Source organism: Nerophis ophidion, linkage group LG21 (assembly GCF_033978795.1).
Source record: "Nerophis ophidion isolate RoL-2023_Sa linkage group LG21, RoL_Noph_v1.0, whole genome shotgun sequence".
In the NCBI taxonomy this organism is placed as follows: domain Eukaryota; kingdom Metazoa; phylum Chordata; class Actinopteri; order Syngnathiformes; family Syngnathidae; genus Nerophis; species Nerophis ophidion.
This window is the reverse complement of record NC_084631.1, coordinates 39,275,531-39,292,540: the sequence shown is the minus strand read 5'-3', so window position 1 is coordinate 39,292,540 and position 17,010 is coordinate 39,275,531. Positions and strand designations below refer to the sequence as shown.

Here is a 17,010-nt window from a genome sequence, read left to right as displayed (position 1 = left end):
TCCCTGAGGGGAAATTCATAAGTCTTAGACAAGATCTGAGCAATCTAAGTCTAAAATGACATCCGACCAATCTAAGTATATGACTAGATCTCACCAATTCAAGTCTGAATCTAGATGTGACCAATCCAAGTCTAAGACTAGATGTGACCAATCTAAATCTAAAAAATACATCTGACCAATCTAAGTCTAAGACTAGATCTGACCAAGTCTGAACTAGATGTGACCATTCCAAGTCTAAGACTAGATCTGAGAAATCTATATCTAACCAATCTACTGTAATTCTAAAACTAAATCTGAGCAATCTCAGTGTAGCCTTCATTCGTTTACTTTATTGGTTCCTGAGGGGAAATTCAGAAGTCTAAGTCAAGATCTGAGCAATTTAAGTCTAAAGGGACATCTAACCAATTTAAGTATATGACTAGATCTGACCAATCTAAGTCTAATACTATATCTGATCAATCTAAATGTAAGACTATATCTGACCAACTTAATTCTAAAACTAGATTTGAGCGATCTCAGCCTATCGTTTACTTCATTGGTCCCTGAGGGGGAATTCAGAAGTCTAAGTCAAGATCTGAGCAATCTAAGTCTAAAATGACATCTGACCAATCCAAATGTAAAACGAAATCTGACCAATCTAAGTATATGACTAGATCTGACCGATTCAAGACTGAAACGAGAAGTGACCAATCCTAGTCTAAGACTTATATCTGAACAATCTACAAAAGCAGTGAAGTTGTCACGCTGCGTAAATAGTGAATAAAAAGAGAATACAATGATTTGCAAATACTTTTCAACTTATATTCAATTGAATAGACTGCAAATACAAGATGTTTCATGTTCACACTGAGAAATTTCATTTTGTTTTGGCAAATAATCATTAACTTAAAATTTAATGGCAGCAACACATTGCAAACACGCATTTTTACCATTGTGTTACATGGCCTTTCCTTTTAACAACACTCAGTAAACATTTGGGAACTGAGGAGGCACATTTTTGAAGCTGTTTTTCTTAATCATCTTTAGTTATTGTGTACTATTGACTTTGTTTTGCTCAAACAATTGTACGTAATACAAGAGAATAAGGTACCAAATTAAATACTGTGTTAATGTTGTAAGACTGTCAATTAGGGATGCACCGAAATGAAAATTTGTGACCGAAGCCGAATAAAATTTAAATGCTTGGCCGAATACCGAATAATGAATGCAGTTTTTCACAATTTTTTAATATTGCATAAATAGCCTAGAATAAATATTTAGACATGTTTTTCAAATAAAGTATTTTTTTATTGAATATTGACATTTTTTAATATTCCAGTAGTCTTTGCTTTTCAAAAAAAAGCACAGTTTTTCAATTATATTAGGCCTTCAAACAAAACATGCATTCCAAAAAAAATAATAAAGTGCATTAAAGTGGATAAACCCACAACAAATGAATTATTGTCCTTTTGGCAAAAGTCTGCTTAGCCACAGTAGATATGCTAATAATGTAAACAGAAGGCTCAAGTAAATCTCAATTAAGTGTGTGCTTGTAACCTCATACACTTATACAGGTAGCCTACACAACAGGCTAATAATGGAAACAGAGGCCCCACTAAATCTCAATAAATGTGTGCTTGTAACCTCATACACTTATACAGGTACACAACATATCCCAACGTCACCACGTCACTGCACATTGGTCAAAAAATTGCGTCACACGCCACTATTCGGCCTTGTTTTTAACTCATTCCACCGAAGGCCGAATGTGGCTTTTTTTGCCATTTTCGGCCGAATATATTCGGTTACCGATTAATCGGTGCATCCCTACTGTCAATAGCACTCACCATAAATAATTAAAACAATCTACAGTTAATACAAGTGATGGGTATCGGTTGTACTGCAGGCAGTAGCATGTGGAAATGTACTTGTAGTTAAGTGTAAAGTGTGCAATAGACACACAAAGGCTTACTTGTAAATGTACACTTGGACTCTTTGTGGCCCTCAGGTGTGAAGTCTTTCCTAGACCGATTTGAAGAGCGATGCCACGAGCGCACCAACCCGTGTTCTCCAGCAGTGTGCGCCTCCCAGACGGCGACCCCCAAGAGTGGACTCGGGCTCAGGAGCGCCCAGTCAGCACAAACCACAACGGCTGACCTCGTCCAGAAACAGAAACTGGTGTGTGATATTGCACTTCTTTATCACAATCAAAGCAATTTCACCCAAATATTCTGATTTTGAAGGAGCGGGAGTCTGAACTGGCTCAGATTCACTCGCGTGTCCAAGGGAACAATATGTGGAAAAGTGCAGAGAGCAAGGTGGGTTCATCACCTTTGTTGACCTTTTCTAGCAATGCCAAGCACCTTTGTCAACATCTGCAAAACTATCATGTAAAAATCCTCTCCAAAATGATTATAGTTCTCCTAGAAAGATCATGTTCAAAATTATCATATTCTTGCGCTGAAGTTAATATCCAGAATGATCATATTTCTTCTGTAGACATAATATCCAAAATGATCATATTTCTACTGTAAAAATATCCCAAATGATCATGTTTCTACTGTAGAATTATATCCAGAATTATAATTTCTGCTGTAAACATATCTAAAATGATAATTTTTCTACTGTAAAATAATATCCAGAATGATCATATTTCTGCTGTGAAGATATTTAAAATGATCATATTTCTACTGTAAAACTATACAAAAAGATCATTTGTACTGTAAAAAATAACATTCAAAATGATCATATTCCTACTGCAAAAGTTATATCCAAAATTATCATATTTGTACTATAAAAATGATATCAAATGATCATATTTATACTGTAGAATTATATCCACAATGATCAAATTTCGGCTGTGCATATTTAAAATGATCATATTTCTACTGTAAAATAATATCCAGAACAATCACGTTTCTCCTGTCAAGATATCCACAATGATCATAATTCTGCTGCAAACATATCTAAAATGATCATATTTCTGCTGTGAAGATAATATACAGGATGATCATATTTCTACTGTAAACATATTCAAAATGATCATATTCCTACTATAAAAATAATATCCAAAATGATCATATTTCTGCTGTGAAGATAATATCCAACATGATCATATTTCTGCTGTAAAGATATCTAAAATGATCATTTTTGTACTGTAAAATAATATCCAGGATAATCCTTTTTGTGATGTGAAGATAATATCCAGAATGGTCATATTTCTTCTGTAAAAATATCCAAGATGATCATTTGGATATTTTTGGTAAAAATAATACCCAGAACGATCATGTTGCTGCAGTAAATATATTATCCACAATGATCATAATTTATGTAATTATATCCAAAATGATCATATTTCTGCTGTCAAGACAATATCCAAAATTACCATATTCATACAGTAAAAATAATATCCAAAATGATCATATTTCTACTGTAAAGATATCCAAAATGATCATATTTCTGCTGTAAACATATCCAAAATTATCGTATTTCTATTATAACAATAATATCCAAAATTAGCTTATTTCTACTGTAAACATATTCAAAATGATCCTATTTGTACTGTAAAGATATCCAAAATGATCATATTTCTGCTGTGAAGATAATATCCAACATGATCATATTTCTGCTGTAAAGATATCTAAAATGATAATTTTTGTACTGTAAAATAATATCCAGAATAATCATATTTGTGATGTGAAGATAATATCCAGAATGGTCATATTTCTACTGTACAAATATCCTAAATGATCATTTGGATATTTTTGGTAAAAAATAATACCCAGAACGATCATGTTGCTGCCGTAAATATATTATCCACAATGATCATAATTTACTGTAAATATATCCAAAGTCATCATATTTCTGCTGTCAAGATAATATCCAAAATTACCAAATTCAAAATGTAAAAATAATATCCAAAATGATCATATTTCTACTGTAAAGATATCCAAAATGATCATATTTCTGCTGTAAACATATCCAAAATTATCATATTTGTACTATAACAATAATATCCCAAATTAGCTTATTTCTACTGTAAACATATCCGAAATGATCCTATTTGTACTGTAAAGTTATCCAAAATGATCATATTTCTGCTGTGAAGATATCTAAAATGATAATTTTTCTACTGTAAAATAATATCCAGAATAATCATATTTGTGATGTGAAGATAATATCCAGAATGGTCATATTTCTACTGTACAAATATCCTAAATGATCATTTGGATATTTTTGGTAAAAATAATACCCAGAACGATCATGTTGTTGCTGCTTTAAAGATATTATCCACAATGATCATAATTTATGTAAATATATCCAAAAATATAATATTTCTGCTGTCAAGATAACATCCAAAATTACCATATTCAAACTGTAAAAATAATATCCAAAATGATCATATTTCTACTGTAAAGATATCCAAAATTATCATATTTCTGTTGTAAAGATAATATCCAAAATGATCTTATATCTACTGTAAAAATATCCCAAATTATAATTTTTCTACTGTAGAATTATATCCCAAATTTTAATTTCTGCTGTAAAGATATCGACAATTATCATTTCTCTACTGTAAAATAATATCCAGAAATGATCATATTTCTGCTCTGAAGATAATATTTCTTATTTCTACTGTATAAATATCCAAAATGATCATTTCTACTGTAAAAATAATATCCAGAACGATCATGTTGCTGCTGTAAAGATATTATCCACAATGATCACAATCCTGCTGTAAATATATCTAAAATGATCATATTTCTGCTGTCAAGATATTCAAAATTTTCATATTTCTACTGTGAAGGTAACATCCAAAATGATCCTATTTCTACTGTAAAGATATCCAAAATTATCATATTTCTGCTGTGAAGATAACATCCCGAATTATATCCAAAATGGTCATATTTGTACTGTAACAATAATGACCAAAATTGTTATTTCTACTGTAAACATATCCAAAATTATCATATTTGTACTGTAAAGATATCCAAAAGTATCATATTTCTGCTGTGAAGATAATATCCAAAATGATCATATTTCCACTGTAAACATGATATCCAAAATTATCATATTTCTAATGTGAAGATAATATCCAAAATTATCATATTTATACTTTAAACATATCCAAAATAATCATATTTCCACTGTAAACATATCCAAAATTATCATATTTATACTGTAAACATATCCAAAATTGACATATTTCTGCTGTGAAGATATCCAAAATTATCATATATCTACTTTAAACTTATCCAAAATGATCATATTTCCACTGTAAAGATATACAAAATAATCTTATTTCTGCTGTAAATATAATATCCAAAATAATATTCCTACTGTAAACATATCCAAAATGATCTTATTCCTACCGTAAAAACAATATCCAAAATGATTGTATTTCTGCTCTGAAGATAATGTTCAAAATGATCATATTTCTGCTGTGAAGATTATGTTCACAATTATAATATTTCTGCTGTAAATATATCTAAAATGATCATATTTCTACTGTAAAATAATATCCTGAATTATCATAGTTCAGCTGTGAAGATATAAACTCCAAAAATATATTTTTTCTGTAAAGATAATATCCAAAATGATGATATAAAAGGCTCCATTGTTGTCAACCTAGTAGAAGTAGAACATTTGCAGCATTCAGCTAGCAGGCTCCTCTCATACAAATGATGACTTATTGAAAAGTAAACATTGTTGCAAAAGCTGACAGACTCAGGCAAGTCCTTTTTATGCTTTTCTATTTATATTTTTAGTTCTATAAGAAGCTTACTGATTGAACTTCCTTTCCTTTTCTCATGGAGAAAAGATAGCAATTATCAATATGCAGGCTCCCTGGCTTCTTTGAAGAAATACATCTATAAATCTGTTTATGTTAAACAACTGCTGTAATATTTCTTGCTCTATTTAGGGCCATGGTGGCAAAGCTGAGGAGATGGACGCTTGTGAGCCAAAAGTTCAACCAAAACCACATTGCACTGAGATCATCTCGCCAGGTATTGGGTTTATGAATAAACTAGGGTTGTAACGGTACACAAAAATTTCGGTTCGGTACGTACCTCGGTTTAGAGGTCACGGTTCGGTTCATTTTCGGTAGAGTAAGAAAACAACAAAATGTAAATTTTTGGGTTATTTATTGACCAAATTTGTAAAAAATGGCTTTATCCTTTTAACATTGGGAACACTATAATAATTCTGCCCACGTTAATCAACATTAAGCGGCCTCAAATTGTTGCTCAGATTAAATAAAATGACAAAACTTTTCTTCTACATATAAAAAGTGCAACATTAAAGAGTTTCAGGTCAACTCATCATGCCTGTCACAGTATTTGGGAAGCTTGTAGTTGATATTTATTTTTTTCTGTCCGTAAAACACACACACATCACAAAATAAGCTAACGTTATGCTAAAAGCTAATTAGCCTTCACCTCAAGCCAGAACTGCGAGCAAGCTGAGCTGCAGTTTAAGTTTCTAGAAGGTCAACGAGCTCATAGTGATGTTAGTAGTAGTTGACTGGGAAGTGTTTATTATCATTTGGGGAGAGTACGCTGATTCTCATTCTCATTCATCAGTAATGCGGACGTTGTATCGATCCGTTGTGGTGAAGAAGGAGCTGAGCCGGAAGGCAAAGCTCTCAATTTACCGGTCGATCTACATTCCCATCCTCACCTATGGTCATGAGCTTTGGGTCATGACCGAAAGGATACGATCACGGGTACAAGCGGCCGAAATGAGTTTCCTCCGCCGGGTGGCGGGTCTCTCCCTTAGAGATAGGGTGAGAAGCTCTGCCATCCGGGAGGAGCTCAACGTAAAGCCGCTGCTCCTCCACATGGAGAGGAGCCAGATGAAGTGGTTCGGGCATCTGGTCAGGATGCCACCCGAACGTCTCCCTAGGGATGTGTTTAGGGCACGTCTAGCTGGTAGGAGGCCACGGGGAAGACCCAGGACACGTTGGGAAGACTATGTCTCCCGGCTGGCCTGGGAACGCCTCGGGATCCCCCGGGAAGAGCTAGACGAAGTGGCTGGAGATAGGGAAGTCTGGGCTTCCCTGCTTAGGCTGCTGCCCCCGTGACCCGACCTCGGATAAGCGGAAGATGATGGATGGATGGAGAGTACGCTGCCTTATGCTCACCTGCTGAACACCTATCTGCTCAACGCTGAAGCATTTACCAAATGCGCACTGAATACGCACTGCTGATTGGCTGTTACCGCTATACATGTAACCAATCAGATGGTTGTCCTCTCCAAGGTTCTCATAGTCATCGTTGTCACCGACGTCCCACTGGGTGTGAGTTTCCTTGCCCTTATGTGGGCCTACCGAGGATGTCGTAGTGGTTTGTGTTGTGGTTTGTGCCGCCCTTTGAGACACTAGTGATTTAGGGCTATATAAGTAAACATCGATTGATTGATTGGTTGTGTAGGTGGGACAATGCTGGGTGCTCAGACAGAGGCAGAAGAAGCAAAGCAGCTTGTTAAGACTTTAGCTTAGAAACTCGTTCGGGACACTCCTGTACCAAACCGAAACCCCCGTACTGAAAGTGTTCAATACAAATACACGTAGCGTTACACCCCTAGAATAAACATTTACATTTTTTCCACATATAAATGAACATTACACATATTTACACATTTTACACTATGAATGAACATATCTTTTTCTGAGTGTAAACATTAATTGAGTACCTTGAAGGTAGAAAAGCGCTATACAAGTACAACCCATTTACATATACCTACAGTACAAGTATATTATAGGGTTGTACGGTATACCAGTACTAGTATAGTATCGCGGTATTAATGAATCAAAAACGGTACTATACTCTGTTTGAAAAGAGAGAGAATCTTCACTAAAACAGGTGAAATAACTGAAAACATGTTTTGTATTCTAGTTTCTTCACAATAGCCACCCTTTGCTCTGATTACTGTTTTGCACACTCTTGTCATTCTCTAGATGAGTTTCAAGAAGTGGTTTTCACTTCACTTGAAGGTCATGATTACTGTTTTGCACACTCTTGGCATTCTCTAGATGAGCTCCAAGAAATGGTTTTCACTTCACTTGAAACTCACGGAGAGAATTCCAGTAATCAGAGCAAAAGGTGGCTCTTTTGAAGAAACTAGAATATAAAACATGTTTTCAGTTTTTTCACCTTTTTTTGTTAAGTGCATAACTCCACACGTGTTCTTTCATAGTTTTGATATGATAACCTACAATATAAATCAGGGGTCCCCAAACTTTTTGACTAGGGGGCCCGCGTTGTATACCGTATTTTTCGGACTTTAAGTTGCGTTTTTTTTTTTGTGAGACTTGACCAAACTATTAAAAAAAATATATATATTTTTTTTTTATTTTGGACTGTGGAGAAGACTGCGACTTATAGTCCGAAAAATACGGTAACGCATGTGTTTCTTTTTGACTGGACTTAAATGTAGAATATATATACATATATATATATATGTATATGTATAATATATTTATATTATTCACTTGTGAATAATGCTGTATAATAGACTATATTTATATTATTCACATGTGAATAATGCTGTATAATAAAGTGTATTTATATTATTCACATATGAATAATGCAGTATAATAGACTATTTATATTATTCACATGTGAATAATGCTGTATAATAGACTGTATTTATATTATTCACATCATGTGAATAATGCTGTATAATAGACTGTATTTATATTATTCACATGTGAATAATGCTGTATAATAGACTGTATTTATATTATTCACTTGTGAATAATGCTGTATAATAGACTATATTTATATTATTCACATGTGAATAATGCTGTATAATAAACTGTATTTATATTATTCACATGTGAATGATGCAGTATAATAGACTATATTATTCACATGTGAATAATGCTGTATAATAGACTGTATTTATATTATTCACCGATGAATAATGCTGTATAATAAACTGTATTTATATTATTCACATATGAATAATGCAGTATAATAGACTGTATTTATACTATTCACATGTAAAAAATACATAAGTGTTTGTCTATTGTGAGCGAACTGTGGTGCTGACTTTTCCCCCAGGGATCAATAAAGTACTTTCTATTCTATTCTATTGTGTTCACACCGAGAGTAACAAGCGATAGAAAATGGATTAGAGAGGACAGATTTAAAAAATAAAATAAAAAAATATATGTTATTATTAATTAATTTTTTTTTAACTTGGGACGTCCCAATGGCAGTAGTTTGGGGACCTCCGAAGTAAATAGTCATGGAAAAAAAGAAATCTTGTTGAATAAAAAAGATGTGTGTCCAAACTTTTGGCCTGTACTGTACTTCTTCCAGTGCTACAGTAGTTCTTATAGTTCTAAAGCAATACAATTTCAGCTGTTAAAAAGATGAAATATTAAGAGTATTACACGATCAGTGAAAAATAAGGAACACAAACTTTGCAAAATAATGGCTTTTCTAACAGTTTTTTTTTTTTTTTTAGTTATTTCAAACAAAATAACTTGCTTAAAAGTTGTTAGTATATGTGTCAATAGTTTTTGAGCACATTCAACATAACTGTGATCAATTTGGTCACAACAAATGTGATATGGCATTTTCATATTGTTACATCGCCAGATTGAACTAATATTTTAGTCGAGGGTAAACGAAGTTGTGAGCATGTACATGTTTATAGATCTACTTCTACATCTGCGTGTGTTTTTCAGTAGCAGCTTGTGGATTGCTGGAACCTACCCCAAACTCCACACACATCCCACTGGAGGAGGAGGAGGTGGACGAAAGCAGCAGAGAGGATGAAGGCAAGGAGATAGAGATGAACGTCGATCACTCCGCAGTGATTGACCAACTTTTTGACGGCCTTCACGACGACGAGGAGGATGAGGAAGAAGATGCCTTGAATATCTCTTCCATGTCGCTTCTCACGCCGCTCGCAGAAAGTGTCGCCGCAGTGTACAGTCCGGACAGGAGCACGAGAGTAAGCATCTTTACTTATTTATTCTGGGTATCCGCGGATCCTTAAAAAGTCTTAAAGTCTTAAATTCATATGTCTAAAATTAAGGCCTTAAAAAGTATTACGTTTATTAGAAATTCCTAAGATGGTCTTATATTCAGTACTCAATGGTCTTAAATTGTCGGGCCAGTTTTTTTTTTTTCGGGGCACGTCTTTGAGTAAAAGTGAGTGATTTCAGTGTCAGTCGCGCGCAGACTCCTTCCTTTCAGTCAGCATAGGGAAATGCAAGTTTTGCAAGCGTTGGCTGGAGGATAGCCGGTTTAAAAGCTGGCTTAAGCCTGTTGCCAATCCCGAGGAGGCCAGGTGCATGCTTTGTGAGAGGGATTTCAAACTTGGCACCATGGGAATTAGAGCGGTCAAATCGCACATGCAGTGCGGTAAGCATAAAATCGCGGCAGAGAGCCAAAAACAAACACCGGGCATCTCTCAGTTCTGCGCGGGTCCAGCGCCAACGCACCCCCAGCTAGCAACAACTGCCGCTAGCAGCACTGACCTGACACTAGAGGTGGGTAGATCCATCCATCCATTTTCTACCGCTTATTCCCTTTTTGGGGTCGCTGGCGCCAATCTCAGCTACAATCGGGCGGAAGGCGGGGTACACCCTGGACAAGTCGCTACCTCATCGCAGGGCCAACACAGATAGACAGACAACATTCACACTCACATTCACACACTAGGGCCAATTTAGTGTTGCCAATCAACCTATCCCCAGGTGCATGTCTTTGGAAGTGGGAGGAAGCCGGAGTACCCGGAGGGAACCCACGCGTTCACGGGGAGAACATGCAAACTCCACACAGAAAGATCCCGAGCCTGGATTTGAACCCAGGACTGCAGGAACTTCGTATTGTGAGGCAGACGCACTAACCCCTCTGCCACCGTGAAGCCCGAGGTGGGTAGAGTAGCCAGAAATTGTACTCAAGTAAGAGTACTGTTACTTTAGAGATTTATTACTCAAATAAAAGTAAGGAGTAGTCACCCAAATATTTACTTGAGTAAAAGTAAAAAGTATGTCGTGAAAAAACTACTCAAGTACTGAGTAACTGATGAGTAACCTGATTACGGCAACAAATGCACAAAAACATAAAAATAGCAATGAGCAAATTTAGAGCCAAGAATATCTCTTAAGCAACTAAAACAATAATATATATTAAATAATAGTACATTAAAATCAAATAAAAAAAAATGGCACATTGAGCCACAATAACTTAACAGCACCATAGCCTCAGTAGGCATTCATTGATTTGATTGATTGATTGATTGATTAATTGAAACTTGTATTAGTAGATTGCACAGTACAGTACATATTCCATACAATTGACCACTAAATGGTAACACCCCAATAAGTTTTTCATTGTTTATCAATTACTTAGTAAATGACCAAGTCGAGGCGATCTACCTCATATATACATATATATATACACACACATATCATTTATACACACACATATCATATATTCACACACATATCATATATATATATATATATATACACACATACATACATTTATATATACAGTATATAATGTATATTTATTTATTTTGCCGTTTTTGTTGACATGTTAAAGGTGTTTTAATGAATATACATACATTTTTAACACATAGATTCCTATCTTTCATGAAGACAAGAATATAAGTTGGTGTATTACCTGATTCTGATGACTTGCATTGATTGGAATCAGACAGTATTGATGATAACGTCCATGTTTTCAAATGGAAGGAAAAAAAAGTTCCTCTTTTCTGTCCAATACCACATGAAAGTCTTTGGTTTTTGGCATCTTATTTGTCCAGCTTCCATATACGTTTTTATACACTTTACAAGAAATACATTGGCGGCAAGCTCCGTAGCTTGCTAGCTTGTTTGCGCTGGCTTTCGGAGACTCTTATTTTGTTAGCGCAGGCGCGATGGAGCGGCGCTTTTATTGTGAAGACAGGAACTGTGCGATCAGTCTTTAGGCTTTTGACGGGAAGTACGGTTGAAATAAAAAGTGTCTTTTTTCTTTACACTTTTGATTGATTGATTGAAACTTTTATTAGTAGATTGCACAATACAGTACATATTCCGTACAATTGACCACTAAATGGTAACACCCCAATAAGTTTTTCAACATGTTTAAGTCGTGTCATGTGACCGCCTGGCTCTGTTTGATTGGTCCAACGTCACCAGTGACTGCATGTGGTTGGTGAAAAGCAGGCATGCGCACATCCTACTTTGAATCTCTGTCATAAACCAAAACAAACATTAATAGAGCGATAAAAAAAAGTAGCGAGTAACGAGCTGAATGTAGATAAATGGAACGGAGTAAAAGTAGCGTTTCTTCTCTATAAATATACTCAAGTAAAAGTATGTTGCATAAAAACTACTTGTAGAAGTACAATTTATCCCAAAAGTTACTCAAGTAAATTTAACGGTGTAAATGTAGCGCGTTACTACCCACCGCTGCCTGACACTAATCTTCGGCGGGACAGCAACATTAAAATCCGAGGTGTTATGGATCTTGCACACGGTGGTGAAACATCAATCCCACACCTCAAATGACAGGATTGGCGATCTTTTTCGTGTGATGTTTCCTGATTCTCAGGTTGCTAATACATTTTCCTGCGGAAAGGATAAAACAGCATATATTACGAGACACAGATTAGCACCTCACATCCAAAACCTGCTCTTCGACTAAGTCAACGGGTCTCGGTATGTGTTAATGAAATGTAATTTATGTTTACCCTCACCTCGGTTATTATGTTTTTACTGGCGTTGGTGTTTGTTTTGGATGTCAAAGTTTTTGGATCTCTCAAGATTTTTGATAAGCTGTTTGGCAGAGTGGTGCTTATCAGTTTGTTTATTAATAAACATACACAAAGTAAACTTGACTGACTGTCATTGAGGTTGTAGTACAGTGGGATCCCCAACCATTGCTTATATTTCTAGATTTTTTATTATTTTTTTCGGTCTTAAATTTTTCATTCAAGGTGGCATTAAAAAGGTCTTAAAAAGTCTTAAATTTGACTTGCTGAAACCTGCAGATACCCTGTTATTTTAATCTGGACATAATAGTTACACCAGACAAACCATCTTTACGGAAAGAAAATGCTCATTTTCAACAGAATATGTGTTAAAATGTTCACAAAATATACAATGGATCAAATCTACAATACATTAATGCTTTTTCCGATGTCTGGTGAAGATGTTTAGGTTACTTAGCAGTTTGCCAGCCCAATTCCTGAAAAACAACCCCACACCATAATTCCTCCTCCACCAAATTTCACACGGGGCACAATGCAGTCCGAAATGTAACGTTCTCCTGGCAACCTCCAAACCCAGACTGGTCCATCAGATTGCCAGATGGAAAAGCGTTATTCATCAGTCCAGAGAAGCTGTCTCCACTGCTCTAGAGTCCAGTGGAGACGTGTTTTACACCTGTGGTCCCCAACCTTTTTGTAGCTGTGGATCAGTCAACGCTTGAAAAATTGTCCCACGGACCAGGGGGTTTTATTTTTTATTTTTTTTCTATAAAGAAATACAATCATGTGTGCTTACGGGCTGTATCCCTGCAGACTGTATTTATCTATATTTATATATAATGTATATATTGTCCCAGATGCCCGAACCACCTCATCTGGCTCCTCTCGATGTGGAGGAGCAGCGGCTTTACTTTGAGTTCCTCCCGGATGACAGAGCTTCTCACCCTATCTCTAAGGGAGAGGCCCACCACCCGGCGGAGGAAACTCATTTTCGGTCATGACCCAAAGCTCATGACCATAGGTGAGGATGGGAACGTAGATCGACCGGTAAATTGAGAGCTTTGCCTTCCGGCTCAGCTCCTTCTTCACCACAACGGATCGGTACAACGTCCGCATTACTGAAGACGCCGCACCGATCCGCCTGTCGATCTCACGATCCACTCTTCCCCCACTCGTGAACAAGACTCCTAGGTACTTGAACTCCTCCACTTGGGGCAGGGTCTCCTCCCCAACCCGGAGATGGCACTCCACCCTTTTCCGGGCGAGAACCATGGACTCGGACTTGGAGGTGCTGATTCTCATTCCGGTCGCTTCACACTCTGCTGCAAACCGATCCAGTGAGAGCTGAAGATCCCGGTCAGATGAAGCCATCAGGACCACATCATCTGCAAAAAGCAGAGACCTAATCCTGCGGTCACCAAACCGGAACCCCCTCAACGCCTTGACTGCGCCTAGAAATTCTGTCCATAAAAGTTCGGGTGGCATCTGGTCAGGATGCCACCCGAACGCCTCCCTAGGGAGGTGTTTAGGGCACGTCCAACCGGTAGGAGGCCACGGGGAAGACCTAGGACACGTTGGGAAGACTATGTCTCCCGGCTGGCCTGGGAACGCCTCGGGATCCCCCGGGAAGAGCCAGACGAAGTGGCTGGGGAAAGGGAAGTCTGGGTTTCCCTGCTTAGGCTGTTGCCCCCGCGACCCGACCTCGGATAAGCGGAAGAAGATGGATGGATGGATGGATGGATGGATATATATTGTGTTTTTTATGTTGATTTAATAATTAAAAAAAAAGTTTTTAATTTTTATTCTTTCTAAATTTCTTGTGCGGCCCGGTGGTTGGGGACCACTGCATCCCACTTTTTGCACTGGACTCGGTGATGTATGGTTTAGATGCATCTGCTCGGCCATGGAAACTTATTCCATGAAGCTCTCTGCGTACTGTACGTGGGCTAGTTGGAAGGTCACATGAAGTTTGGATCTCTGTAGCAATTGACTGTGCAGAAAGTCTTTGCACTATGCGCTGACCCCTCTCTGTCAGTTTACCTGGCCTACCACTTGGTGGCTGAGTTGCTGTTGTTCCCAAACTCTTCACTTTTCTTATAATAAAGTTGACTTTGGAATATTTAGGAGTGAGGGAATGTCACAACTAGGGCTGGGCAATATATCGATACAAACGATATATCGCGGGTTTGTCTCTGTGCGATATAGAAAATGACTATATCGTAATATTGGAGTATACGTTCTCGCGCAGTTGCTTTTAGTTACACTACAGGCGTTTCTCACTCCTTCTCATCATTCCTTTTCACGGAGACGTAAATCAAGCCCGCCTTCTTACATACGTCCCTTACTGTAGCGTGTAGCGTCTTACGCTTTCGCCGAGCAGAGAGGTAGCAGCATGGCTAACGTTAGCTGAGGCAGGTGGCGCAAGTTGAGTGACATTACAAGAGAGAGAAGGTGCGAAACTGATCACAAATGGAGGAAGAACAATTAATTCCCCAAAAAAACAGCAGGGGGTCCATCATCTGGCGGTAGTTTGGTTTCAAGTGGGAAGATATTCAACAGACAACAGCAATATGCAGCAGAAGTGTTACTACAAAAAGGTAGCAGCACTACTAACTTGTTCTTTCATTTAAAAAGTCACCCGTGAGAGAATGAAGAGTATTTAATAAATACAGTTTTGGTCAATTGACTTAGTTGCGATTTCCCTTTTCTGCATGAAAGTTTAAAATGAGCATATATTAATGCAGTATGAAGAAGAATGTTTTAATGTAGACACACTGCTGTGATTATATGCATTAAGTGTTGAATGTTTATTTATATAGCCCCAAATCACAAATGTCTCAAAGGACTGCACAAACCATTACGACTACAACATCCTCGGAAGAACCCACAAAAGGGCAAGGAAAACTCACACCCAGTGGGCAGGGAGAATTCACATCCAGTGGGACGCCAGTGATAATGCTGACTATGAGAAACCTTGGAGAGGACCTCAGATGTGGGCAAACCCCCCACCCCCCTCTAGGGGACCGAAAGCAATGGATGTCGAGCGGGTCTAACATGATACTGTGAAAGTTCAATCCATAGTGGCTCCAACACAGCCGCGAGAGTTCAGTTCAAAACGGATCCAAGACAGCAGCGTGAGTCCCGTCCACAGGAAACCATCCCAAGCGGAGGCGGATCAGCAGCGTAGAGATGTCCCCGACCGATACACAGGCGAGCGGTCCATCCTGGGTCTCGACTCTGGACAGCCATGGTCATCGGACCGGACCACCTCCACAAGGGAGGGGGGGACATAGGAGAAAAAAGAAAAGAAGCGGATATAGAGATATATATCATACATCACGATATGGCATTAAAATATCGCGATATTAATACAAGCCAATATCGCCCAGCCCTAGTAACAACTGGATTTGTTGCACAGGTGGCATCCTGTGACAGTTCCATGCTGGAAATCACTGAAAGCTGCCCATTCTTTCTCAAATGTTTGTAGAAACAGTCTCGATTTTATACACCGGGCCAAGTGATTAGGACAACTGATTCTCATCATTTGGATGAGTGGCCAAATACTTTTGGCAATATAGTGCATCTATCTATATAAAATTGTTTTATTGTAAATATTTATACATTTTTAATGTATTGACTTTGATGATTATTTTATTGTAGTTTTATGTCTCATTGAAGATGTTGTGAGCTGCCTAGAAATAATAATGATGTTGTTTTTGTGCAGACTTCAACTCCAGCTCATTCATTCATTGTGAAGAATAAAACTCCAGACAAGCAGAGTCCATTCCAGAGAAGCAATAAAAGAAAGAGCGGCTCGTCCGACAGTGTCGACGCCTTAGAGGACGATCATAAGCTACCTTACAGGTACTCAAAGTATTTTTTTTTTTTCAAATAACAAATGGTGCTTGGGACCTGTCCAAATACTGGTGCATTCGTATTTGTACTTTCTTGAGAAAATACATATTGTAGCATTTTGTAACTTTACATTACAAAGGTATGAATAATGCATCATTTTTGTATTAGGTTTATTTGAACATACAGTAACTGCTCTGTGTGGTTCGAATACTTGCTTGTTGGGAGGGCAACAAATACTAATCTCCCTCAAATTAAAAATGAATTTGTAAATGGTAATAAATTATTTACTTTCTATGTTAAATTAGAGCTACCATAAGATGATGTACACTTCACATCTTAGTAAGCAACTGGGTGTCTTACTATATCACATATTAGGGATGCATCGAAATGAAAATTTGTGGCCGAAACCGAATAAAATTTGAGCGCTTGGCCGAA

At 37.2% G+C, this 17,010-nt stretch overlaps 1 protein-coding gene across 3 annotated transcripts in view; it reads left to right on the top strand.

Annotated features, from left to right (window-relative positions):
- The window catches only part of LOC133540087 (asparagine synthetase [glutamine-hydrolyzing]-like), a 182,240-nt gene that overhangs the window by 25,620 nt on the left and 139,610 nt on the right, over nucleotides 1-17,010 (top strand). For 2 of the 3 annotated variants that reach the window (XM_061882579.1, XM_061882577.1), the window contains 5 exons: nucleotides 1,988-2,157; nucleotides 2,223-2,297; nucleotides 5,903-5,987; nucleotides 9,680-9,948; nucleotides 16,445-16,584. In XM_061882579.1, the coding sequence (XP_061738563.1) occupies nucleotides 1,988-2,157; nucleotides 2,223-2,297; nucleotides 5,903-5,987; nucleotides 9,680-9,948; nucleotides 16,445-16,584 (739 nt within the window). The remainder of the gene's footprint in view (nucleotides 1-1,987; nucleotides 2,158-2,222; nucleotides 2,298-5,902; nucleotides 5,988-9,679; nucleotides 9,949-16,444; nucleotides 16,585-17,010) is intronic. The other variant, XM_061882578.1, reaches the window with a different exon arrangement.